The sequence below is a fragment of the Manacus candei genome, unplaced genomic scaffold (assembly GCF_025592945.1).
Source record: "Manacus candei isolate 608988 ecotype Guabito, Panama unplaced genomic scaffold, ASM2559294v1 h1tg000223l, whole genome shotgun sequence".
Taxonomy (NCBI): Eukaryota; Metazoa; Chordata; class Aves; order Passeriformes; family Pipridae; genus Manacus; species Manacus candei.
Window position 1 is genome coordinate 174,904 of NW_026138271.1, and position 25,621 is coordinate 200,524.

General features: G+C 53.4%; 2 protein-coding genes and 1 long non-coding RNA gene across 29 annotated transcripts in view; 1 reads left to right on the forward strand and 2 right to left on the reverse strand.

Moving 5' to 3' along the window:
- Window positions 1-1,566, reverse strand: part of THUMPD2 (THUMP domain containing 2) — a 70,003-nt gene extending 68,437 nt beyond the window's left edge. The window contains exon 1 of the mRNA XM_051774765.1: window positions 1,533-1,566. The gene's annotated coding sequence lies outside the window, so the exon portion shown is untranslated. The remainder of the gene's footprint in view (window positions 1-1,532) is intronic.
- SCRIB (scribble planar cell polarity protein) overlaps window positions 1-25,621 on the reverse strand; it is a 102,278-nt gene that overhangs the window by 12,630 nt on the left and 64,027 nt on the right. For 5 of the 27 annotated variants that reach the window (XM_051774725.1, XM_051774731.1, XM_051774728.1 and 2 more), the window contains 13 exons: window positions 23,187-23,243; window positions 22,385-22,468; window positions 17,542-18,174; window positions 15,542-15,610; window positions 13,374-13,424; window positions 12,743-12,784; window positions 11,765-11,890; window positions 9,948-10,055; window positions 7,178-7,225; window positions 5,922-6,087; window positions 3,528-3,696; window positions 2,049-2,138; window positions 1,533-1,721 (listed from right to left, as the gene is read on the reverse strand). In XM_051774725.1, the coding sequence (XP_051630685.1) occupies window positions 1,533-1,721; window positions 2,049-2,138; window positions 3,528-3,696; window positions 5,922-6,087; window positions 7,178-7,225; window positions 9,948-10,055; window positions 11,765-11,890; window positions 12,743-12,784; window positions 13,374-13,424; window positions 15,542-15,610; window positions 17,542-18,174; window positions 22,385-22,468; window positions 23,187-23,243 (1,832 nt within the window). The remainder of the gene's footprint in view (window positions 1-1,532; window positions 1,722-2,048; window positions 2,139-3,527; window positions 3,697-5,921; window positions 6,088-7,177; window positions 7,226-9,947; window positions 10,056-11,764; window positions 11,891-12,742; window positions 12,785-13,373; window positions 13,425-15,541; window positions 15,611-17,541; window positions 18,175-22,384; window positions 22,469-23,186; window positions 23,244-25,621) is intronic. The other 22 variants (XM_051774726.1, XM_051774750.1, XM_051774724.1 and 19 more) reach the window with 18 other exon arrangements.
- On the forward strand, window positions 16,230-17,535 carry LOC127464440 (uncharacterized). The gene is made up of 3 exons (XR_007901365.1): window positions 16,230-16,956; window positions 17,000-17,042; window positions 17,086-17,535. It is a non-coding gene; the product is annotated as an uncharacterized LOC127464440 (long non-coding RNA).

The following is a 25,621-nucleotide window of genomic DNA, read 5'->3' on the forward strand; positions in this document are numbered from 1 at the left end:
TTTTGGCACCATTCCACACTCACAGCCTTCCCGGAGACAGATGTGATTCCAGCCCTCTTGGAGCACCTGCAGCACAAGGGACTTGGTGGTCTCTGCAACCTCATAAGGAAGGATACGACAGAGCAGGACAGTCCCTAAAGAGGCTCCAAGAGAGCTGGAGGACAAGGACCTGGAGTGACAGGACAAAGGGGAAGGGCTTCCCACTGACAGAGGGCAGGGTTAGGTGGGATACTGGGAAGAAATTGTTCCCTGTGAGGGGGTGAGGCCCTGGCACAGGTTGCCCAGAGAAGCTGTGGCTGCCCCATCCCTGCAAGTGTTCCAGGCCAGGTTGGACAGGGCTTGGAGCAACCTGGGGTAGTGGAAGGTGTCCCTGCCCATGGCAGGTGGTGGGACTGGGTGGTCTTGAAGGTCACTTCCCACCTAAACCATCTTGGGATTCTATGAAAACTGATCTCAAAGAAAATTTGCACAGAGAAGCTTGTACCCTCAAAGCCCTGGAACAGCAGTCCAGCTCTGACTGAGGATTCCCTTGGCACTTCTCCATTCCTGGAGCCTCCCCAGCAGCAACAGCCCTGTGATCATCCATGTCTAAGCACAAACACTGGAACTGCTAAGTGGAATCACAACTCATGGTTATCCTTCCAGTATCTTATCTAGCAGCCCTGTTCCTCTTCAAGCCTCATCCAACCCCAAAAGACAGTTCAGACTGTTCTTTGAATGTCTCCTACAGGAACATCAGGGGAAGAAAACTATTGTTAGTTATGGGAGCAGCCTGACTAATCTTTGGAAGGAATTCTATGACATAGTAAATGCCTGGACTAGCTTCAAGTCTTAGGTTCTGAGCTAGGAAGTTCTTTTTCTTCCAGAAGAATTTTTAATCACTCTTTCATGCTGATGGAATAGCTTGTGGGGGTAAAAATGGCCTCATCCTACCAATGTTTTGGCTGCAGCAAGTTTTCCAGCCCAGCACCACTGGATATGTGGAATCCCATTTTTCATTTTGAATATGTGACCTTGCAGCTTCAATAACACGACTGCACACGGGTGACACGGGAGGTGGGAATTGTGTGCTGAGGGAAGGAACACGCCCACCATCGTTCACAGGTGTGTTCATGTTTGTCATGAACTCCCCTGTGTCCACGAACGTGCAAGCACTCTGGGAATCTGGGAGCCCCCTGGAAGCAGACAAGCTCAGCTCAGCTCAGCGGGTGCTTTGCATGGCTTGAACTGATCCTTCATAACCTCCCTGAACACCTGCCTTTGGAAGGGTCCTCTATTCCCTAGTTTTGTTCCCCGTAAGCCCCTGTAAGCCCTGCCTTTGGAAGGGTCCTCTATTCCCTAGTTTTGTTCCCCGCAAGCCCCCGTAAGCCCTGCCTTTGGAAGGGTCCTCTATTCCCTAGTTTTGTTCCCCGTAAGCCCTGCCTTTGGAAGGGTCCTCTATTCCCTAGTTTTGTTCCCCGCAAGCCCCAGACACGCAGCAGCTCCCGCTCTGTGCTCAGCCCGGCGCAGAGGCAGTGGAGGCTATGGCTCACCGTGCTGCCCTCCACATAGCCCGTTTCTCAGCCTCCAGTGCCCGGCGCTCCGCTGGAGACAGCTCCTTCTCCTTCTCCTGCCCGCTCAGCAGCTCCGGGCTCTGCATGCGCAGCCGCTCCTGGTGCCGCCGCTCGGCCTTGGCCGTCCGCACCGGAGCGCCGGGATCCCCCGGGAACGACGGGCTCAGCCTGGGCAGGGAGAGGAGGGGTGAGAGGGAGGGTGGCAGAGTCCACACAGCTCACCTGCCTGCGAGTGACACCCCAATCACCTGTTCGGTGCCACATCCACGGTATCACCCTGGGAGGACACAGGACACACGGGAGTTTCTCATAAGGAGTTTCAGGTTACATGGGGCTTGGACCAACTGCCCTTGGCAATCCCCACATGGGGTTGGAACCAGGTGGTCTTGAAGATCTCTCCAACCCAACCCATCCTGGGATTCTATGAAGTTGGTCCCAGTCAGTTTCCCTCTCTCCACCAAATCCTTCCTTTGCAGCCCCAGCAGCCCCACTCACCCTGACATGGAGTTGGTTCTCTGCTCAGGCTTGATCCCCTCTTCCAGAGAATTCCTCTGCAAGCTGCTGTTCTCACTGAGCTCTGAGGGCCTGGAGAAAACAACCCTGTGAGCTGCAGCACCACAGGCTGCACACCTAGAGAGGGTGGGACAGGTCCACCCCCAGAAAGCAACAAATGGCTCAGGGCGAAGTCACAGCCCTCCATGGCTTTGCTCAGCAGCTCCTCCACCATTGCTGTGAGCATTCCCATGGGGATCTCCTACTAAATGTCCACACTAACATCAGAGCTCATTTCCTGCAGCTGGAGGTCAGCCAGCCACTAACAGACACACACAGAATTTTTGCCTCAGTTTTTTTAATAAAAATATTTGTTGGGCTTTCTTTTCCTCTGGATCTCTCCCTTAAGTCCCGGGAGCTTGGACTTCACACTTGGCTTTGTAAGATGTGGCACAAAGGTATTCCAAACAGAGGAGTCCAAGAGAGATTCACCTTGGAAGCACTGGTCACCTGATCCTGATTCTATACCTTCATTAACAGACAGATTTGATATATTTTAAATTCTTCCATGAGATGGGCCACAGAGCTGCTCTGAGAGCTGGAACCCCTCTGCTCTGGAGCCAGGTTGGTAGAGCTGGGGGCGTTCAGTTTATCGTGACACTCAGCCCTGATTTTTACTGCTCAAGTTTATTTTGGTTAAATTTCAGTTTCTGTTCTAGCATGAGAAAAATTATTTCAAGAAACACAAATTCAGCCTCTTCCACTGTCTCCCCCATATTCAAGTGTAAATAATAAGCAACTGAAAATCATCTGATGGATCCAGCCTTCCTGTACTTCGGCCTCCTACGTTTCAATATGAAAACGGGGGGGTAAGTGGGACTTCCCAAAAAACCAAGGAGCAGCACATCATGCCTCAGCACAGGAGGGGGAAGTCTCATGACATCATCGTGTGAGAAGTTCCTGAACTGAGACTGGGCAGAAACAACAGAGAGAAATGAGATTCCACGTCCCAGGGTCAATGTGTTCAGCCACTGTGACTGGGAAGTGTTTGTGGAGAGGAGAATGTCTGTTCCAAAGACTCCAAAGAGAGATAAGGACAGCTTCAGCTTCACTCTAGTGCAGCCTTATTTTACCTGGAGCCTTTGAGAACCCTTTTCTCATTCCTCAGTTCTGTGCCCAAGAATTAGAAAAATACCTTCAAGACAATGTGGAGGCCAAGCCCCAGAGAACTGGGAAACAAAAGCCTAAAAACCCCCCAACTTGGTTCAGCATTCAGCTTATCTTGAATCATCTGTCTCTAAAAATCAACCTCTCTACACACCCTCTGGCATAGCTGAAGGAGCAGTTCCCTGAAAAGACAGAGCTGGGAAGTTGTCCCTTTCTGTGCTGAAGAAGAAATCCAGCCCACTCTCTTCCTTGAGAATTCCTGGGATGCCTCTGACACGTGTAGGTGGTACAGAGCTACCTGTAGTCCTGTCTTACCGAGCTGCTGGAGCCTGGATGCTCCTTCCATTCAGCCTCTCGACCTTGTACTCGACCCCCTCGATGATGATGCTGGACTGCACGGCCTCGGGCACCTGCCTCACCTCCTCCTCCTCCTCCTCGGCCTCCTCCTCCAACAGAAGGGCTCGCTGCTGCTGCAGCTTGCGGGCTGCCAAGGGAGACAGGAGACAGCTCACACCACAGAGCACTCGCTGAACCCCCAACAATGGGACCTCTGGGCAGGGCCTTACACTGAACCCCCAACAATGGGAGCCCTGGGCAGGGCCTTACACTGAACCCCCAGGGCTGGGACCTCTGGGCAGGGCCTTACACTGAACCCTTCAGCAATGGGAGCCCTGGGCAGGGCCTTACACTGAACCCCCAACAATGGGACCTCTGGGCAGGGCCTTACACTGAACCCCCAACAATGGGAGCCCTGGGCAGGGCCTTACACTGAACCCCCAACAATGGGACCTCTGGGCAGGGCCTTACACTGAACCCTTCAGCAATGGGAGCCCTGGGCAGGGCCTTACACTGAACCCCCAACAATGGGACCTCTGGGCAGGGCCTTACACTGAGCCCCCAACAATGGGACCTCTGGGCAGGGCCTTACACTGAGCCCCCAACAATGGGACCTCTGGGCAGGGCCTTACACTGAACCCCCAACAATGGGATCTCTGGGCAGGGCCTTACACTGAACCCCCCAAGACAGGACACCTGGGCCGGTCCTTAAGCTCCCCATCGCTCCAAGTCTGTGCTGGTTTCAGTCCATTCCCTCTCAATGGACACCTTTGTTCCTCCACCATTCCACCAATGCTTCAGATGGAACAAACTCTACAGTATTCCCTCAGTCCCTCCTTCCTTATCCACCACACTTCCATTCTTGGACACTCTGTGGGCAGATTTCCAGCAGCTTCTCATGTCCAATGTTCCCATCCTCAAACTGAAAGTTGGGTACAGACTCTTCTGCCCCTTCCTCCGAGAAAAGAGTCCTGGAAATCTGCATCTTCCCACTGGCCTCCTGAAGGGACCAAGGCCTGGGGTCCTGGTGATGGGCCCTACACATAGCAGTGGCCCTGGGAACATATGGGTCATGAGAGGGTCAGGGACAGAAGGAGGCAGAGAGCAGAGGGCAGATGTCCTGGAGGTGACCAGTCCCCAGGGGTATTCCTCAGGGCTTAGCCTTGGGGCCAGTTCTGGGCAAGATTTTTATTAATACTTCTATCTGGCTGCAGGAGCAGAATGCACCAGTAACACTTTGCTGATTATGACAAACTGAGAGGTGCCCTCAAGGGCTATGAGGCCTTGCAGAGGGATCCAGACAGGTTGAAGCATTGAGCAACCATTAATAGCATGAAATTTAACAAGGGCAAATGCCAGGTTCTGCACCTGGGACAGAGCAATGCTAGGCCCAGGTATAATTTCAAGAAGAGTGGCTGGAGAATTCAGTAAAAGCCCTTTTTTCCACTTCACACTGTTCCTCATCACCTCCTAAAACAACTTTTAAGCAGGAGGAATGACATAAAAAACCAGAGCAGCAATTTACCTCCTACTGCAAATCCAGAGCAGCATGGTGAGCACTGAGAGCTCCAAGAGCTCTGCTGCCACTCCTGTGTGAGGCTGCCACAGTGCCATGGTGCTGCTCATCTGGGCAGCTGGCACAGACTTATTGTCTGGAGTGGCTTCAAAAATGTTACTGAAGTGTTTACCAACTGCAGACAGGGACCTGCTGGAGTGAGTCCAGAGGAGGGACATGGAAATGCTCTGAAGGCTGGAGCCCCTCTGCTCTGGAGCCAGGCTGGGAGAGCTGGGGGTGTTCACCTGGAGAAGGGAAGGCTCCAGGGAGACCTGAGAGCCCCTTCCAGAACCTAAAGGGGCTCCAGGAGAGCTGGAGAGGGACTGGGGACAAGGGCCTGTAGTGACAGGGAAAAGGTCAATGGCTTCCCACAGACAGAGGGCAGGGTTAGATGGGATACTGGGAAGGAATTCTTCCATGTGAGGATGGTGAGGCCCTGGCACAGGTTGCCCAGAGAAACTGTGGCTGCCCCATCCCTGGAAGTGTTCCAGGCCAGGCTGGACAGGGCTTGGAGCAAACTTGGGGATAGTGGAAGGTGTCCCTGTCCATGGCAGGGGGTGGGAATGGGTGGGCTTTAAGGCCCGCCAACCCAAACCATCCTGGGATTCTGTGATACAGGACACCCTGACACTAGAGCACTTCCAGTAGCCCACACAGTCTCAGTTTAGCATCCACAGAACTCCTCAACATTTACTTACTTCAAATTATTCCCAGGCCTTTTAATAACCACCCATGGGCTTCTTTTCTGGAAGTGCTGCATTTCCATGGGAAAGGAATCACTCAACAGGCCAAATTTCCGTGCACAGATTCCAACATACCTTCTTCCTCCTTCATTTTCTTCAGGTCATCCTCCCCCACCAAGGACACACGCTTGGGAGGCTTGTCCAGGTGCTGCTGCTTCACTTCAATCTCAAAATACTTCTGCCTCTCACGGAAGGACCTTTGCTCGGGGCTGTGCTGTCCCCCGGGCCTGTGCACAGCCTCCTGCGAGAGCCACACCACAGCCCATGGGCCCCTACCCACACCACAGCCCATGGGCCCCCCACCACAACACCACAGCCCATGGACCCCCAGCCACACCACCACAGCCCATGGGCCCCCCACCACACCACCACAGCCCATGGACCCCCAGCCACACCTCCACAGCCCATGGGCCACCAGCCACACCACCACAGCCCATGGGCCCCCCACCACACCACCACAGCCCATGGACCCCCAGCCACACCTCCACAGCCCATGGACCCCCAGCCACACCACAGCTCATGGGCCCCCCACCACACCACCACAGCCCACGGGCCCCCAGCGACACCACAGCCCATGGGCCCCCAGCCACACCACCACAGCCCATGGGCCACCAGCCACACCTCCACAGCCCATGGGCCACCAGCCACACCACCACAGCTCATGGGCCCCCCACCACACCACCACAGCCCATGGGCCACCAGCCACACCTCCACAGCCCATGGGCCACCAGCCACACCTCCACTGCCCACGGGCCCCCAGCCACACCACCACAGCCCATGGCCCCCCACCACACCACCACAGCCCACGGGCCCCCAGCCACACCACAGCCCACTGGCCCCCAGCCACAACACAGCCCATGGGCCCCTACCCACATCACAGCCCATGGGCCCCCAGCTGCACCACTGCCCACGGGCCCCCTACCCACACCACCACTGCCCACAGGCTCCCCAGCCACACCACCACTGCCCACGGCCTCCCAGCCACACCACAGTCCACGGGCCCCCTACCCACACCACCACTGCCCACAGGCCCCCCAGCCACACCACCACAGCCCATGGGCCCCACCACCACAGCCCATGGACCCCCCCAGCCACATCACAGTCCATGGCCCCCCAGCCACATCACTGCCCACAGGCCCCCCAGCCACACCACTGCCCGTGGCCCCCCAGCCACACCACCCTCCCCATGCCACCCCAACCCTTACTCTGCCTCCTGCTCCACACCCTTCTCCTCCTCCCCAGCCCCCTCATGCTGTGAGCCCATCTCCTCATCACAGCCCCCACATCCTCCTGACTCCCACCCTCTTTCCAGCCCTAGCCCCAAAACTCACCTCCGAGGCCATTTTGGTGTTCTCTGTGCTGCTCTGACCAGACAATTCCTAAGGACAGAGAGAAACAGGCACATTTTAAAAGGAAAGTTTCCACCCACCCCCATCTTCCAGCCATGTGACCTGACAGAGGCTCCCAAAACAGTCCCACAATTCGCACAGAATTAACAAGTCAGGCTCAGCGACAGTCAGGAATGAGGATTTACATTAAATTGAGGGTTAAACAGAACCAGGTGTGACAACTTCTGAAAGAGCAGAAACTGAAAAACATGAAACAGGTGGAGAACAGGAGCAGGGGCTGAGCTGGAGCTGGAGAGAGTTCACAGGAGCTGGATGGGGCTCACTTGCATCTTCCTTACATCAAAGATAAAACCACCCAAAACTTACCACTTTTACCAGGATAAAGAACAGAATATTGGATGAGTAAAACTACAGGGGAAGAGAGGGTCCAGAGAATCACCATCTGTGACTCAGGAATCCATAGGGGTAAACTGAGAACTGCCAACAAGTTATGGAAAAGATGTAAGTTTTTTAATTAGACAAATTGAAAGGACCCACAATAAGAGAGAAAGGAGATGACCTTTGGCTTTATCCAAACACACTCCAAAAACTAACAGGAAGTTTTAATTTTGTATAATATGGAGTACAATAATAGAGAAGGGAAGGAGCTGAAAAAGGCAAAAAAAAGCTTCTAGCAAAGAAGCAAATGTCTGAAAACAGGAATTATTGCTGCTACCACAGAAGCAAAGCCAAGAGCTCAAGACAAACCTGCAGGACCAGGACAATCCCTGCGCAATAACTCTGAGTGGAATGACTTGTGACAATGCCCATCTGACAAGCACGGATATTTAATGGACTTTTAATTGGGTGGAAGTTCATGCCTAAAACAATAGTTGATATATTCCTAAAAATCCAGAAGCAGGCAGAGATAAGTTGAGCAGTGGAGTTATCAGTCTATCCAAGTTCAATGGACAAATGTAATTAAACAAAAATAATTTAAGGGGACGAAAAGAATTTCCCTCAATAATGCAAACTGTCAGGTGATCTCCCGCAGGAGCAGAAGTTGTTCCTCAACCCGTGATGCATCAGCTGGAGATGGTGATGCTGGAAACACTTCTGTGCACAAGGCACACCTGACCATGAGCTTGGGTCACCTGGGGGATGGCAGATGCCAACAGAGACCAGGTCCACCTCCTGTTCATCCTGCTTTGCTACATCTTCCCTGAGGTTGTCTGACAGTCATTAACTCTGAGGAAATCAGTCAATAAAGCTAAAATGGACAAAAATCAAGCCTACAAACAGCAGAGACAGACTGTGACCCCTCTTGATGTACCAAACCAGATCAAGGTGAGGGCAGGTGAGGACAAGGGACATGGGAGGGCACAAAGTGGCTGTCACAAGTCATTGCAGGACAGCCACAGCTTCCAGCATGAACATGGAAAAGGAAAGAAAGGGAAAGGAGAGGAGAGAAAGAAGAGGAAGGAAAGGAAATGAAGAAGCAACACCGCAGTAGAAAGCCATCTGTGAAACAGGATCTCATTTGCAGCAAGAATGAGCCAGCAAGAAGAAGACAGGAACAGGGAAAAGGGAAGCAGTGAGGTGATCCCGAGAGCAGAGGGCCCCGAAGCGCCAAAGGGGTTCTGCCACAGGGTTCTGCTCCTTTAGTAAACGACTGCCCATGTCAGACAGCTCCAGAGCTCTCACCCAGCTGGAGCTGGCATGCATGGACACAGGCTCCTCAGGAAGGATGGGCAGGGAGGATGGCATGGGAGGGGAGGCAGCAGGCTCAGGGCACCTCGAGAGCAGCGAGCCCAGACTGGGGCTCCCCGGGATGTGGAGGACACCAACAAACCACACCACATCAAGGGGATGCCAGCAAAATGGCACAGGGGTTGCAGGAGGTGACATTTGAGAACAGGTTCAGAGGGCTGTGCTTGTTCAGCCTAGAAGAGGAGGCTCAGGGGAGGGGGATCTAATTCCTGCATCCCTAGAGGAGTTACAGAGCCAAGGTCAGGCTCCTCAGAGATGTCCAGTAAGGGATAAGCAGAAGACATAATCTGTGGTAAAAGAAATTCAATAAAACAGAAAAAAAACTCTTCACAGCAGAGTGCCCACAGTGTCCTCAGAATCTCTGATTTTGGGAATTCAGAACTCAAGGGGATGGGCCTGAGCAACCTCTTACAACTTTGGATGCATTTGGACAATGCTCTCAGGCACATGGTGGGATTCTTGGGGGTGTCCTATGCAGAGCCAGGAGCTGGACTTGATGACCCTTATGGGTCTCTTCCAACTCAGGACATTCCATTATTCAATGATTCTAACTTCCAAGGTTGTGCTGTTTCGCATGGGAGACTAAGGCAATGACGTCCAAGGCCTCACCTAACCTGAACTGTTCCATGATTCCGCTACATGGAGGGGAGAAAAAATAGTTCCAGTGAAGCTCAAAATCAAAATCCACTCAAAAATGGCTCAGCATAGGTTTAGCCTGGCCCTGGACTCTGGAATTTCAGAGTTCCTTTGTATGAGAACAGCTTGGTTGTACATCAGCATCCCAATGTCCAAGGAGAACAGCGGTGCTGTGAGATTCCAGGACCTGATACACTCTGCAGGGTGACCATCTGCATCACGAACAGACGCCAACTTCCACAGGACCTCAACATCCCCCTTCTCCACGGCAGCTTGCTTTGGAGGGAACAAACCACCACCTCCTTCCCTTCTCACACCTGCTCTGCTCAGCCCTGTGCTGGAGCAGCCCCCCAGCAGCACGAGTTACCTGTGTCCCGAGCAGCGGGTGGGACAGGGGCACTGCTGCGAAGGTCTTGTAGGCCTGCTTGACATTGATGGGGACCTCGTCAGGGGAGGGTGGCGACGGTGGCTTTTGCTACGGGGACAGACAGGAGGTAAAGGTGAGCACAGGTGGTGTGACAAAACCCACACGGGGGAAACACAGCCCAGCTCTCGGCCTGCAGAGCCCGACGAGTGGGATACGGAAAGGAACGTGTAAGGGAACACGTAAGCCTTGCCAAGGCTGCTCCTGAGCCTTGGGCAGGAACACGAGGAGCAAAGTACTGCACATACACTACACATAGCAGCATGTGGGTCACAGCCCTGTTTTATTTCCTGGATGGTGGAGGAATGGTACTTGTCGTGGCACAGATCCTCACTGACCTGACAGGAATGTTGAGATGGATCTCCTGGCCAAGGGCCACATTGCTGTCACAGTCCTTGAGGACTTCCACCCAATTCAACCAGCATGTGCCTACCTGAATCAGGGCTTTGGGGGCTGGAACAGTTACATGGTTGATTCTGACCTCTACTAAGATTCCTTCTAGTGGAAGGTGTCCCTGCCCATGGCAGGGAGTGGAACAAGATGGTCTTTAAGGTCCCATCCGACCCAAACCACCCTGTGGTTCCATGATCTGATTCAAGCATCTGTAATCTCTGAGGAGATCTGCCTTTCATCTAATATATTTCCTTTGCAGGATTCCACTTACTCAGAAACATCTGACAAAGTCTGAGGGACCTTCCTACTGCTTGTCACTGCCTTTGCTGGTCCTTTCCTCACCCACCTTCCCCATGACTCCTCCTGCCATGTCTGGGGGGAAGCACAGTTGGGGTGACCTGCTCAAAGCATCACAGAAATTAATGGGATGGGGGACAATGACACCCCAACCTTCCTTCTGCTGGAAAACAAATACTCCTTTGCTATTCATCACTCCAACCCCCCAGATGCACTAATCCAGTTCCAGGCCTTTGTACTTTTTCTTTGTTCTGGGCTGAGGCTAAAATATGTTGTTTGATCATGTTCCTTCTGCACAGGCTGAAGGACAGCACAGCGAGATCAGAAGAGACTGTAAAATGTGAACCATGGCCAATTCCATGGGTTCTGTACAGCTCTTTGTCTGCAAACCACACCTCTGGTTTGGTATCATGTCATACAAGCTCCAGTAGAGATGGAAGGGCTGGATCCATGGAATCCCAGGATGGTTTGGGTGGGAAGGGACTTAAAGCACATCCAGTCCCAGCCCCCTGCCGTGGGCAGGGACACCTTCCACTATTCCTTCCACTTCTTCTGGCATGACAAAGACCAAAACACCTGAATCTTTCTCTCCCATCAACAAATAGTCCTGGGAATATGAACTTTTCAAAAATAATAATTCTGTAAATCTTAAAATCCATCAGCAGGATGGTATTGGTTCTTTCTCCAAGGTGCCAGATACTGACAGGTTCTGTAGGATTTATGTCTCCACAGAACTTAACACCTCACAAATATGGCTCTCAACCTGTCCCTGCTCTGGGGATTTTTGCCACAACAGCTTCAGCATTGCCGACTCCTGGGACGGGGAGACACGGGGCAGCTGGGGAGGCCCAGAGAAATGAGTGGGATGCACTGACCTTGCCCTGCCTGTGAGGAGTGAGGGCTCCTCCCCGGGGTACCCAGACTGGTGCATGGACACCACCAGCCTCAGCTCAGGCACGTGGTCATCAAACCCCACCATCACTGCTGGGAGGGTGTCCAGCCACAACATGTGGCACCACGGCACCCAGGGCAGGGAAATGGCTTTCAGGGAGAAACCCCAGGCCACTTACAGAGTTGTGGATCCTGAAGCATGGCTCGGGCTGCTGGAAGGGATTGGGGCTGTCCCCCTCCTCCGCAGAGTGTGAGGCAGCGCTTTGTCGCACGCGGGACAGAGGCTGAATGACGCCGGGCTTGGTCTGCTCATGTCAGTGCCCCAGGGAAAGGCAGAGGAAGAGGAGGGGGAGGGAGAAAGAGAGAAGAGAAATGAGCAGTTAGGGCAGCGAGGTGTCTGCCATGCAGGTGAATGAACAAATCCATGCAAATCCATGCACCCCAGCTCCATTCCTCAGCTGTGCTGCCCGCTCCAGCTACCGGACCCAGACCAGCAGGAGAGCTCCTGGGGCCAACACCAAAAGAGATTCAGCCAAGTCAGGGTCACTCAGGACCAGTGGGCTATGGAGAAGGCCACAAGGGAGCATCTGCCACACAAGAAGCAGCTACAAGGGTCAGCAGGATATGGCACGAGTGTGATGAACTTCAGAGAACGTGAGCACTGGGGGTGGAAGTAAGGAAACATCAGCCAGGAACTGGGAACTGGCAGAAGCTGTAGATGGAAGTGAACCAGACCCAGCCAGGGCTCTGACTAGAAATGCAGTTATAGGAGCAGAGGCAAGAGTCTAAGACTTGACCTAGGCATCATCATCGCTGCTGGATGCTGTGTGGAAGTGAACAGAGCATCTGACACTAAAGAGAGTGACAGCAGGAGTTGGGTAAGCCAGCAAAAACGCCAGGAGTGGGAGCTGCGAGTGGAAACGGGAATATAAGCTGCAAAAACAGCTGTGTTGGGTTTTCAAATGGATCATAATTAAGACTTGGTGCATTTGTACAAACTTGAGGCACAGTGGAGGACTGGAGGAAATAGAATAGGAGCCAACAGTGGAGCTGCAAGGCTGGGTGGGAGTGAGCACCCACAGGAGGAAGAGACAAGCTCCACGTGCTGGGGGATGTGCAGGGACACCACAGTCAGGTCTCAGGACAGTTGTACTCACTGATTTACTGTCATCCTGCGATGTAATGAAGTTAATGGAAGCCTGCAAACAGAAATACAGGTGTAAATCTGGAGTCCACCTTGAAAACCTTTAGTTTACCTCTGCCCCACTGCCTGCCCTGTCTGGGGAACTCCCAGATGCCACAGAAACCCCGCCATTCCTGCTTCTTTGAGTGGGGACAGGCCAGAGCTCACCTGCCAGAGCAGCTCCTCTGCTATGCAAGGATGCCCTCAGCTCTCTGCACATCTCCAGGTTCTGACCCCAGCTCTAGGCTGGTCCTGGCCCTTGGTCACTGCCCCTGGTCCTGGCCCACAGGCACATCTCCTGGTCCTGGCCCATGGGCACATTCCCTGGGCATATTCCCACCCTCCGCACTTGCCCCCAAGCCGGAGCAAAGCCATCCCACTGCAGGTCCTCCCCAGAAGCGCTCGCAGGTGCCATCACAGCAGCAGCTCACAGGGAGCAGCCCCTTGTGCCTCAGGTGCCAGCAGGGCACTGCTTCCTCAGCGAGCCCCAGGGGAGCCCCAGGGGAGCCCCAGAGAGCCCCAGGTCCCCGCGGGGCCGGAGCAGGGGGCGCGGGCAGCGGGAGCAGCCGGAGCAGCAGCGCACACCGCACACCAGCAGCACTTACAAAGCGGGTCTCCCTGCCGGCCAGGTGAGGGGGCCGGGGGGCTGCGGGCACCTGGAGAGGGGCATCAGCAGGGGAGAGAATGGGAGAGAAAATGGAGACACTGGGTTTTCCGTGGGAGAGAAGCACAGAGACTGCAGCACCCAGAGCTGTCGGGGTGCCCACCACGGGGGAAGCCCCTCTGCCCTGCTCAGCACAAACAGACCCACCACAAACACCTCCTGCCTCCCCCACCCCCTCACAGAGGCACGACGCCAACTCAGGACAAAGGATTCCATTTCCCTCAGGAATTCTCTGAAATAAGCCAATAAATTCTGGCTGGACTACACGATGTTGAAACCAAAGAATTAACAGTAAAAATAGATGGAGCCAGAGAATTAGAGATGCAATTCCTTGGAACTTCTGCTCTGGAGGAACAAGACTCCTGAATCCTCAGAAAAGCAGAGAGCTGGGGGTGTTCAGCCTGAAGAAGGCCTTGGGGGGACCTTAAAGCCCCTTCCAGTGCCTAAAGGGACTCCAGGAGAGCTGGAGAGGGACTTTGGACAAGAGCCTGGAGTGCCAGGACAAGAGGGAATGGCTTCCCATTGAAATAAGGCAAGGTTAGATGGGATATTGGGGAGAAATCCTTCCCTGGGAGGGTGGGGAGGCCCTGGCACAGGTTGCTCAGAGAAGCTGTGGCTGCCCCATCCCCGGAAGGGTTCAAGGTCAGGTTGGACAGGGCTTGGAGCAACCTGGGCTAGTGAGAGGTGTCCCTGTCTATGACAGGGGTGTGGAACGAGATAGTCTTGAAGGTCCCTTCCCACCCAAACCATCCTGGGAATCCATGGAAACCAATCTCAAAGAAAACTGGCACTTGTGGTAAAAGGAAAACTTACAAACAGCCCAAAATAAACCCTCACCCAGTTTGCAGCTGCTGTCAGAAATGCAAATAGGTAAACACATGCAGCTGGAACAAAGTGCCTTGAAATAGTGTTGCTATAACAAATCGTATCCTCTTCTCATCTTGTTGTGTTCCCGATGGACACTCAATTCCAAAGGATCCAAGAACTGAGGGAGATGTGAGACAGGCCGAGGAGTAACAGGAGATGGACTGAAGTGCTGCTCCTACAGTTTCAGCAGGTGGTCTCAATCCTTCTCCTGAGCCCGTGTCACTGGTCACCTCACCCCAAGGTAAAGCCCTTCACCTCAAGAGTCCTCTCCAGCTCTGAGAACTGAAATGGCTCCACTGAAGATCAGGGAAGTGCTAGAGCCGGTGGGGAGAGCAGCTGGACAGCTACTCCCAAACAGCTGGAGAGCAGCTGGACTCCAAAAGGAACACAACAGACCCAAAACGACTACAGACAGAGGACAAAGTACAACTTGCAGTTCACTCAAGCCCCCAGTATAAAACCCAGTTACAGGTAATGGCTGTGAAGGGAAAATTAAAAAAATCCATTTAAGATCATTTAACTTCAAAAGGTTCAACTGAGCTGTGACACCTCCTGCCACAGGATGGACAGTGGGAGCAAAGACTCAGAGACTGAAAAGGAAAGATCAGAGCTGATACAACGAATAAGAACAGTGAGGGAGGACAGGTAATATTCATAAAGAAAAAATAATCAGAAGTTACAAGAAATAAAGACACTTCCCATTGCAGAAGGAAAACCTCTGAGCAAGGAGCTGTAGTAAATCATTTCCTGAGTGCAGGGTCCTTCCACTTCCTTCCTAACAGCTCACATGGGTCACCTCCAGTGTCACACACAGATCCAGGGATCCTCTGGGAAGCACTGGGCAGCACTGGTTTACAGACCTGAGATCATTCTCCAAACCCTGACTCCTCCATTTCTTACCACATACCAGTTACCAGGGTCTCTGTATAAGGCATTGGTGAAGCCATTCCCAAAATACTGACAACTACAGGTAGTACCATCCCAGGTACTCCCCATCTCATCACCCTGGAATTAAGCCACTTCTCAGAGCTCGTTTATGACCAGCTAATCACCCTCCTAGCTCTCTGAGGCATTTTGAAGGAGGCAGCTCTTCCCTCGCTCTCTAGTTGCCTCCTGTGACAGATCCCCTCCACCTCGACAGTGTCACTGAAGGATGATAATCGCCCTCAGCTTCCTCTGCATTTCATCCCTGGAAGTGCCTCCCTGCCTTTCCTGTGTCACTTATCCAGGGGGCAGTCTCACCTGTGGATTACTGGGTGAATAGGGGGTTTCACGCCTGGAATTTCCTGTCCCAGACTCGCCCACAGGAGCCTGAAAGAGAGAAGACAAAGCTCGAGAGTTACTGTATGGCAGAAGGGGGTCTGTAGAGCCCGGGAGGCATAGCACACCCTGGACATCCAGCCATGGCCCCTCCCCAGGGAGCAGGGTTAGCAGGACCCAGCAGCAGCTGGAATGTGCCAGAAACTGCCAAAAAGCGCTAAAAACAGCAAGGGAACGGCATCAAACATTGGAACTGGGATCATATCCAAACATCCTGCAAGGCCAGCTAGATCAGGTACAGCCTCTGCCTCATAGCAAGCCCTGAGAATCCTCTTCCCTGACTCCTCACAGCCCTCACAGGCAGGGTCACAGTCCAGGCAAACCTCCTGCTGTACAGACACTGAGCAAAAATAGCCATTGCCAACTGGAAGGAGACAGGAATCATCCCCAGCCACATCCATTACTATTGGCCTGCTGGTAGAACCAGTAGCATTGGAGAGACAGGGCTCTCCTCAATTCCAGAGGAACTTCTGGCACCAACGCTTGGCTGAACCAGCCAACAGCCCATCCCAACAGCTGAACAGAGAGCAGAGTCCCAGGAACCACCTGCACTCTGACTGCAGGAGTGAGGAGCACATTTCGGAAGTATTTTAGATGCCTAAAGGTGGAAGTAGGTCATTTGGGATTTAGAGAACTGTTTAGGCAAGCCTACGGTCCCAGTCACTAATATCACAGCCGCTGGTCAGTTGGTTCAAGTCAGCCTTGGGCAACAGTGTTTAATCTGACCAAGCCTGAAGTGACCTGAAGTTTATACTGGAGCACAGATTCCACTGCATGCCTTGTTCTAAGCTGACCTGCCTACACACTTGTGAAATTCCCTAAAATACCTCCAAGATCAATACAGCTGGGGGCTGGGTTGGTTGATTGGTTGGTTTTTCCTCTGTGTGGGGCTGTTCATCTGTGGCTGTTTAGCTTTTGAGACCTCCAAAAAAGGCTGAGAAAGGAAGAAGGGGAAAGCAACGTAGAGCTCATCTAGAGGACGGGTTAGACCCTCTTTGGGTCTAGTCCCTGCTCTGCCAAAAGTTCCCTGTGCAACAGCAAGAATGTCAAATACAAACAGATTTCCCAGAGCAGAAAGCAAAGTTCTCCCTTGAAATCCCAGTCTCAATCTACTGAAAAGTGCCATTTGGAGGAGCAGCTCCTGGGCTGTGGATCAACCACAGCAGCTGCTCTCTGCTTGCTTTTCAGATGCCTAAGAAGGTTTGTTGAGGCCCAGGTGTGTAAGTGTGGCACCAGCACCGACCTCCCACAAGCCCTGCCAGCCCCGTGCTGCCAGCTGAGCGGGCAGGGACGCTGCTGTCCCAGTCGGACTGAGAGGGCCAGCAGGGAAGTCACAGGTGTCACCGTGTCGGACTGGGAGGGACAGCAGGGAAGTCCCAGGTGTCACCGTGTCGGACTGGGAGGGCCAGCAGGGAAGTCACAGGTGTCACCGTGTCGGACTGGGAGGAACAGCAGGGAAGTCCCAGGTGTCACCGTGTCGGACTGGGAGGGCCAGCAGGGAAGTCACAGGTGTCACCGTGTCGGACTGGGAGGGCCAGCAGGGAAGTCCCAGATGTCACCGTGTCGGACTGGGAGGGCCAGCAGGGAAGTCCCAGATGTCACCGTGTCGGACTGGGAGGGCCAGCAGGGAAGTCACAGATGTCACCGTGTCGGACTGGGAGGGCCAGCAGGGAAGTCCCAGGTGTCACCGTGTCCCCTCGGGGCTCGGCAGTGCACGCGTGGCCGTGAGCGGGGTGCATTAGTGGCCGGAGGACAACACACTGACTGTCGGGGACCGACGGCCCCACGCGCAGTGCTGGGGGCACACGGGTTAGGGGGGCCTGGCCCACGGGCACCGTGCTGCCCAGCGCCAGGGTTTAGTAGGGGCCGGTGGCCGAGACTGTGTGAGTGCATGCCAAACACCACACGGCACACGCCCTTGCCTTGCAGTACAGGCTGGTCTTCAGCACGCCCCCGCTGCCGTAGCCCAGGGGAGGCCCTCCCAGGCTGGCTGTGCCTGCAGCCTTGCCCCTGCGGTTGGCCACCACAAAGGGGTTCTCACTGAAGGGGATGGGCTGCGAGTCGATCAGACACTCCGGCTCGGGCGTCTCTGGAAGCTGCTCCTGGGACAAGGGACACCCTGTGGAGTCCTGTTTGTCTCTCCAGGGCTGTTCTGCCCCGCTCGTGTGCTGCTGGGGTGACGCGGGGTGCTGAGGGGGCCCAGCCACGCTGCTGCTGGTCGTGCCCGTGGGGTGCTGAGGGGGCCCAGCCACGCTGCTGCTGGTCATGCCCGTGGGGTGCTGAGGGGGCCCAGCCACGCTGCTGCTGGTCGTGCCCTTGGGGTGCTGAGGGGGCCCAGCCACGCTGCTGCTGGTCGTGCCCTTGGGGTGCTGAGGGGGCCCAGCCACGCTGCTGCTGGTCGTGCCCTTGGGGTGCTGAGGGGGCCCAGCCACGCTGCCGCTGGTTGCACCCACTGCCGGGTCCGGGGACACTTCCCGGCTGTCCCGTGCCATGGGCAGGGACAGCACCGTGCAGTCACCCTCCATGCTGGAGCTGGGCTTAGTACACTGAACAGGCTGAGAGGAAAACAGAAGGATCAGACAGAAATAAAGAGAACAGAATAAAGGAAAGGAGGAAGAAGGACAGGAGAGAGAAGAATGCCAGCGCTAATGCCCACACACCATGCCATCCCTCTCTCCTGCTCTACCACCAATCTGTGACCCCCAGTGCCACTTCCAGGACAGGACCCCGCTGTGCACACGTACCCTGGGGAGCTGACAGGCACGAGTGCTCCCTGCACTGCTCCAACTCACACACATTTCTCCTGCTGCTCTCCAGCCAAACACACTGCCAACACCTGCACGAGCACACGCCCTCCCCCTGCCCACCACAGCACACAGAATCACAGAACAGCTCAGGCTGGAAGGCACCTCTGGAGATCATTCAGTCCAACTCCCACTCCATTCACTCCCCCTGCCATGGCCCAGCCTCTGCTGTCACCTCAGCACTGCCACACAGTCACACAACACCCACCCCGTGCATTTCCATCACACCTGTACAGGTGAACATGCTTTTATGGCCCCACTGCATCACAACACACCCAAAGTACCAGAGCTCAGTACAGCTGATGGAGCACAGACCCCTTGGGCGGCTCTTGCTGATGGTAGGACTGAGGCAGCCTCAGTTCTGCCAGGGCTTGCACCCAGCCCAGATGAAGCCCTGACCCTTCCTCTTAATGCCATAGAAGAGAATTTGTTACCCCAGCCAGAGCCTTCCTCAAGGGAGCAGAGAAAAGCAAAGACCAAACCTTCCATCCAAGTGCCTCCGGGGAGCAGAAAGACCTCTCCTGTTCAGAGCACATTCTCCAGCTCCTGTGTCATGGCAGTGGTCACCAAAATAGCTCTCAGGGGTGGGTTGGTGACTACAATGGCAGCTGGGAGGCTCAGGAATTTCGGAGGCCCTCCCCTAACCCCCCAACCCAAGCTCTGTGGCTGGCAGAGCCCTGGCTCATATCGTGTTTCCTGGGCAGCAAAGTCTGTGCTACCTTGAGAAATCCTGCTGTTGTGGCTATATGACTTTCCAGTGTAAAAACCCGAATTCCAACCACCTTTTCCCAGAGGGCCATCAAGCCTGAAAGTCTGTGGGGAGCCTCAATCCCTATTTTGTTCTTGGACCTGACTGGAACTGGGCAGGATCTGCCCCTTAGCTGTAAGCTCCAGCTCCCACTGTTGTGGCGTGTCCCGGTGGGGATTCCTCGCTCCCTGGCCCCACAGAACTATTTCTGTCAGACAAGCCACAATTTCTATTTTGGGTAAGCAGAGATTTGGGCAATGCAGTGAACTTTCCCAGCCTGCAGACAGGACAAGCACGTGTTACCCTGCATCCTCCAGGGCACTGAAAGAAATCTAATCTGAAATCTGCAGAACAAATACAGAGAAAGAATCAATGGCAAGAAACCAAAGAGAAACAAATTCAGAGCAGAAAGTACAGGTTGTTAATTAACTAATCATGGTGACCTGGTACTGAGACATGTCAGTTCTTCTCCGTTTCTCATAGTTCAGAAAGCAAAATTAGACTTTAATCATTTTGCTGTGATCAGTCCCTCACGGGTCCGGCTTTGCTGTCTGGTTGATGCAGACTACAGAGACTGTAACAGCTCTTTGACTCCTGCAAGGGCACTGTCAAAGAGTCACAGAATCCCAGGATGGTTTAGGTGAGAAGGGACCTTAAAGCTCACCTCATTCCACCCCCCTGCCATGGGCAGGGACACCTTCCAGTAGACCAGGTTGCTCTAAGCCCTGTCCAGTCTGGTCTTGGACACTTCCAGTGGTGGGGCAGCCACAGCTTCTATCCAGATGTTGCAGTACACTGGCTGCATGGCCAAAGAGCATCACCCAAATGAGCATTCCCATGCTGCTTCCAAAGGGAATTTTCAGTTGGGCTTCTAACAGTGGACAAACAGAACAGGCAAATCCTCAGCCTTTGTTAAATCCTGCTCACAAAGGGACCCAGACACAGCAACACAGATGGATCCAAGGCAGACAATCACCTGCTCCCTTCTCTGGGGGCCATTCTTGGAATCCTCATGATGAATTCCACCCTCAGTTACAGTGGTCAGGATTGATGTGCACCTCCTCTTGCTTCATTATCAAAATAAGAAAAATTCCCTGCAGCTCCATCTTGCTCCACAGCAAGGACAGGAATGGTTCCCTGCATCTCCTCCTGCCCCACAGTGAGGACAAGAACAGTTGCCTACAGCTCCACTTGCCCCACAGGGAGGACAGGAACAGTTCCATGTAGCCCCTCGTGTCCCATGGTGAGGATAGGAACAGCTCCCTACGGCTCCTCCTATCCCACAGCAATGACAAGAACAGCTCCTTCGCAGGGAACTAAGTGTCAGTAAAAGATACCCAGACACTGTTTTTAGAGGAGAATGTATGTGGTGAGAGAGTTGGCCTGGAGACAGGGAGAAAGAGAAAACCACGATGGGAACGGGACAAGAGCACCAATCATCTGGATGCAGTCAGACTGTCCAGAGATGGACAACCTGTCACTGACCTGCCTGTCCTGCTGGAAAGCCCACCCTGGCTGAGTCTTCCAGCAGTCACCAAACAGGCCAGAGCAGCTCCTGAAGGACCACCAGAACCTCTGTCCCCACACCAGAATCTCACTTGTCCCCACGATCCAGGCAGACGTACTTTTCCAACCAGAGCAAAGACAGGGCTGGTGACAGCTGGACAAAAGCACACATTGGCACCCATGGGCCCTTCCCCGAAGCAGGACATTTATAGATGCCGCCCATCACCCCGGCATTCCAGCACACTCAGCCCCACATTCCCATGCCAGGCGTTCCCATCTGACACAGGCTGCAAGGAAAAGCTCCCAGGGGCTGCTCCGCTCTGCTCCACGCACGGAGGCAGCTGCTGCCTGGGGCTGGCTCTCCCCCTCTTCCAGCTACTGAGTTACACTCAGAGACGCTAAAAATAAACCTTTTCCTGATAATGCTTTTTTGTGTGACCAGCAGGAGGGGAAACCCAAAAGCTGAGAAGTATGGGAACAAAAGGAGCCAGAGCTGGAGCCAATGCACTGAGTGAGGCAGAAAGCAAGAGGGCCTGGAAACAGGAGGAAAGAGAACAGGAGAAGAGACCTGTTTGCGTGGAATGGGATGGAGACTGGAAAGGTAAAAGAGATGATCCCAAAACAATGGAGTGGGATGATGACAGCAAAGGGAGGTCTTGCCACACCAGAAGGAAAGGAAGGAGGAGACTGAGGATGTGTGAAGGAGCAGGTAGAAGCCCAGTGGAATAGGGGTGATGCAGGGGAGATAAAAGATAAAAGGAAGCAAAGATGGAGAGAGGAGAATTTAAACAACACAGAAGGGAGATGAGTTTGTAATCCATAAAGTTTATGGAATTTCTCTTGGCCACTACATATGAGGGACTGGTAGGCAGAGCACAGGGCAGGAGCATCCACAGCTGGAGTCACGACACACAACATGATACATGAGCCACAGGGCTCAGCCACAACACACAACCACAGCCACTTTGCCTTCTGCAGGCCTGGGGGATCTTGGTTTTCATAGAATCTCAGGATGGTTTGGGTTGGAAGGGACCCTGAAGACCATCCAGTCCCACGCCCTGCCATGGGCAGGGACACCTCCCATTAGACCAGGTTGCTCCAAGCCCTGTCCAACCTGGCCTTGAACTTTTTTTAATACTTTCAGTCTCAGCACCTTCAGCCTTTCTCCTTCCTAAACACCACCCCAAAATGGATGTACAACTGAGCTGTGCACCCAACACTGTCATCACTGTGTTGGGAAAAATCTTTCCCTCCCTCCTTGGGAGCTTTCCAGAGCCGCTTCCTTCCACAACAGATCCCTGCACTCTCCCACTCACGTCTCCTTCTCTTTCCTCTGGGCTGTTCTTTCTGCCTTGTTCCAGACTTTGTTTTTTGCAACTTCGCAAACTTTGCAACTTCTCTTCCCAAGAAGAAAAACCACCTGGCTCTTGCTCTCCTTATTTTCTTATTCCCCTCTTTCTTTTGCAGCTATCTCCCATTTCAGTGCCAGAGTACCCCACAGTTCTGCTTCCCCATTTTCCTCTGCAGAGGATGCCATCACCAACCACAGCATGGCACCTTTCCTTACAGGGCAGGTAAGGAGAGGACCACGGCCTCCCCTGCAGGGACCCCCATCTCCACAGCCCCTCACTGCCTCCCCCAGAGGGACCCCCATCTCCTCTGCCCCCCCACACCCCCGCCCTGCAGGGACCCCTCAGCCCCACTCACAGCACGGTTGCCTCTCTGCAGGCCACTGCTGGGCAGCGCTGCCAGGGTCCGGTAGTCCAGGCGCAGGGGCTCACTGGGGATGCTCTGCAGAGGGGAAAGACCCACAGACACCAGGAACGGGTCAGGCCCAAAGTCAACTAAGTCAAGGAGGAAGAGCAATGAAAAGGGAACCACCCCAGTAACAACCAAGGCCTTATCTCCAAACTCTGCAGAGTTCCCACTGCCTGGAAAAGGAGCTGGAATTGTTCCAAACACAATCTGGGGGATCCACAGCAGGGGCTGGGCTTGAGAAACCCTGCAGAGAACATGTCACTGTGGGCTCCTGGTCACCCACTGCTGCTCACATCCCCTCACTCCTCTTGCCCCCACATCCACTCCCTCACAGGGAGGGAGGAGAGTTGCTGTACCTACCCGTTTGCTCCAAGAGCATCCAGAACAGTTCCAGTCTGGATCTGGACATGTTCGAGTGCAACTCTGCAATTCCTCTAGTTTCTTTTCCCAACCTTAACTCACATTCACTGTACAACTTTGTTCAATTTTGCTTCCCATGTGTTGCCTTTCTAACCCCAAACAGAAGTCCAGGTTTCAAACCAGCCACTGTTTTCCACTGTCCCTTTCTCAATCCCTTACACATTTCTTCAGTTCTGATCTCTTCTGTTATCCCCAAAGTCACACCCGTCTAGGGGAGGGATTGGAGAACACAGGCTACAGGGAACAAACACTTTTTGGGGATTTCTCCAGCCTTCCAGTCCAGATGCAGCCCTTTTTTGGGACTCTCCAGCCCTCCTTCCGTGCTGCTCACCTCCACCTCCTCCTCAAGCTGCTGCGTGGCTGCCTCTCGCTCCCTACGCATCCGCTCCTTCCGTGGGACAGGACAGAGCCAGAGCAGAGAGACAAGAGAGAGGGAAAGAGGTCAGGCATGCTGGGCAGGAACTCCCAAGGGGATAGAGGAGCAGTGCCAGCACCAGCAGAGGGGGAGCAGAAACTCAGCAAGAATCCTGGGACCAGGGAAGGAGGAGCTGGAATTCTGCACCCACATGATTATCACCAGCAGAATGGACAGGGACACCTGGGACAACATGATCAGGCTGCCACAGTGCAGGGGAAGAGCAGAGGTCCCCAAGATCCTCAGCAGGGACAATCCTGGGGAAAGCAAAGGAAAGCACAAGCCACACAAGCACGAAGGGAGAGGAGGGGGTTGCTCATTGCTAGAAGAGACACCTTGACAGAGCAAGAGAGGTTGGAAGGGAATGGAAAAACAAATCTACAGAGCACAGGCCTGGCTGTCACCAAGGAAAAAAAAGGCCTAGAACTCACATGCTGCTTATAGCATCACATCAGGGAGGGACAGACCAGTCTCAGCACAAGGCTGGGCCCAGCACAGACCATCAGCCCACGGTCACTCAGCACTGCAGGGACACTACAGTGACCAGGGACTAATCCCGAAAGCCCCAGCCACGGGTGGGCTTCCAGGCTGCAAGAGGAAGGGATCAGTGTGGGACTTGTCCTAAAGACTGATTTCTGGACGCTGATACCTCTGTGCTTTGCTGCCCAGAGCTGGGGACACAGCAGCAGCATCCTTCCCTTCTCCTGCCTACAGAACCCTCCTGGCTGCTCCTCCCAAGCAGGAACCAGATAGTCCAGAAGTCCCGAGGCTGGGAGGCTGAGAGGTGGAAGGCAGCTGACAGGGAGCCAACTGAAAATTCTGCTGAGCACCTGGGCCCTTCTCTCCAATAGCTTCCACACATCACAGACATCCAGTGTCCCACACTGCCCCCAACCTCCACAGGAGAAGACACTAATGCTCTGGAGGATCACAACTCCCAAAGGGATATGGAAGGATAGTTAAAGTTAAGGTCTATTCTGAATCCGGTTATGCTTAGTTTTGGACAAGTTCTCTGTAGGGTGAGGGTTCCAGGTGACACTAATCTGGTGTATGACCCTTCTCTGAGGCTGTACAGGAGCACTTCTCTGAGGAATGACAGGAGCACCAGCCAGCCCAGATGGAGCTGGGGAATGCTCAAAGTCCATCTCTGACAACATATGGGAAGGATTTGGATTAAAATTAGAAAAATAACTAGAGCCACAGAGCTGGGACAGACAAATACACCAGGAATCAGTCCATGGAGACTTGGAGTTACTGATATTTCTATTAGAAACTGAATTATCAGAGAATTGAAGGCAACAGATGTCTGCAGCAAGTGGGTTTGAAAACCTCTACAGTGAGTAGAGCAAAAACCAAATTCTTCCCAGTTCTTCAGGCTGGAGACATGTTTGGTCTATTGTTCTTGTGCAGGAATCAACATGAATCATTGAAGAGTAAGAAAAGACATCCAAAAATGGTGACAGAAATTACTGAGGATGTGGCACTGAGATGGGAACTTCCTTCAGCATTCCACTGGCCCACCATGCAGTGCTGGCTCCACCACTGGGATAAATTTAATCATCAAAAACAGCTTTACAGCACAATCCCAGATTCAAGGTTTAAAAGACTCAGCAGCAAAACATGTCTTTGCTCGTGGGCCTCAGTCCATGGATCCCGAGACCTCTGAGGAGCCTGGAGCATCCATTGCTGCCTCCTCCTGAGACCCCAAAGGAAGGGGCACTAAGAAATACCAGCATTCTTAAAATGAGACATAGCCAAGGCTACTTCACCAATCATAAAGGTTTTTCTATTTTTTTTTTGGCCAAGTACTTTAAAGTAATCTCAGTATGAATTCTGGCAAAACCTTTCTTTACCTGAGCCTGGACAAATGTCACCTGCTCAGCCTGAGCAGCAGGTTGGGGCCAGACTTGGTTATTCACAGGTGTTAGAAGTACTGATACTGACCCCACATTACCTGAAGTCTCCTGGAGTTCCTGGAGTGTATTCAAATCCACATATCCATATTCAAATCCATATATCTATTTCCAAATCCATATTCAAATGCATATACTGCCAACATAAAACTGGCAGGAAAAGACTTTGCTCCAACAGAAACACAAAGAAATCAGGTTTGCTGAACCACTCTAAGTTCCTTCTCAGGTAAGGAACCAGGCATTTTATAGGAAAAACCTAAATCTATCTGAATTGGCTCTGCTCTGGGCTGAACCAAGGGCACTGGTGAGGTCCCTCCTACCTAAATTATTCACAGAATCCCAGGATGGTTTGGGTGGGAAGGGACTTTTCAGGGTCATCTAGTCCAGCACCTGCAATGAGCAGGGAGTCTCCAACAGGATCAGGTTGAAGCTTATTCT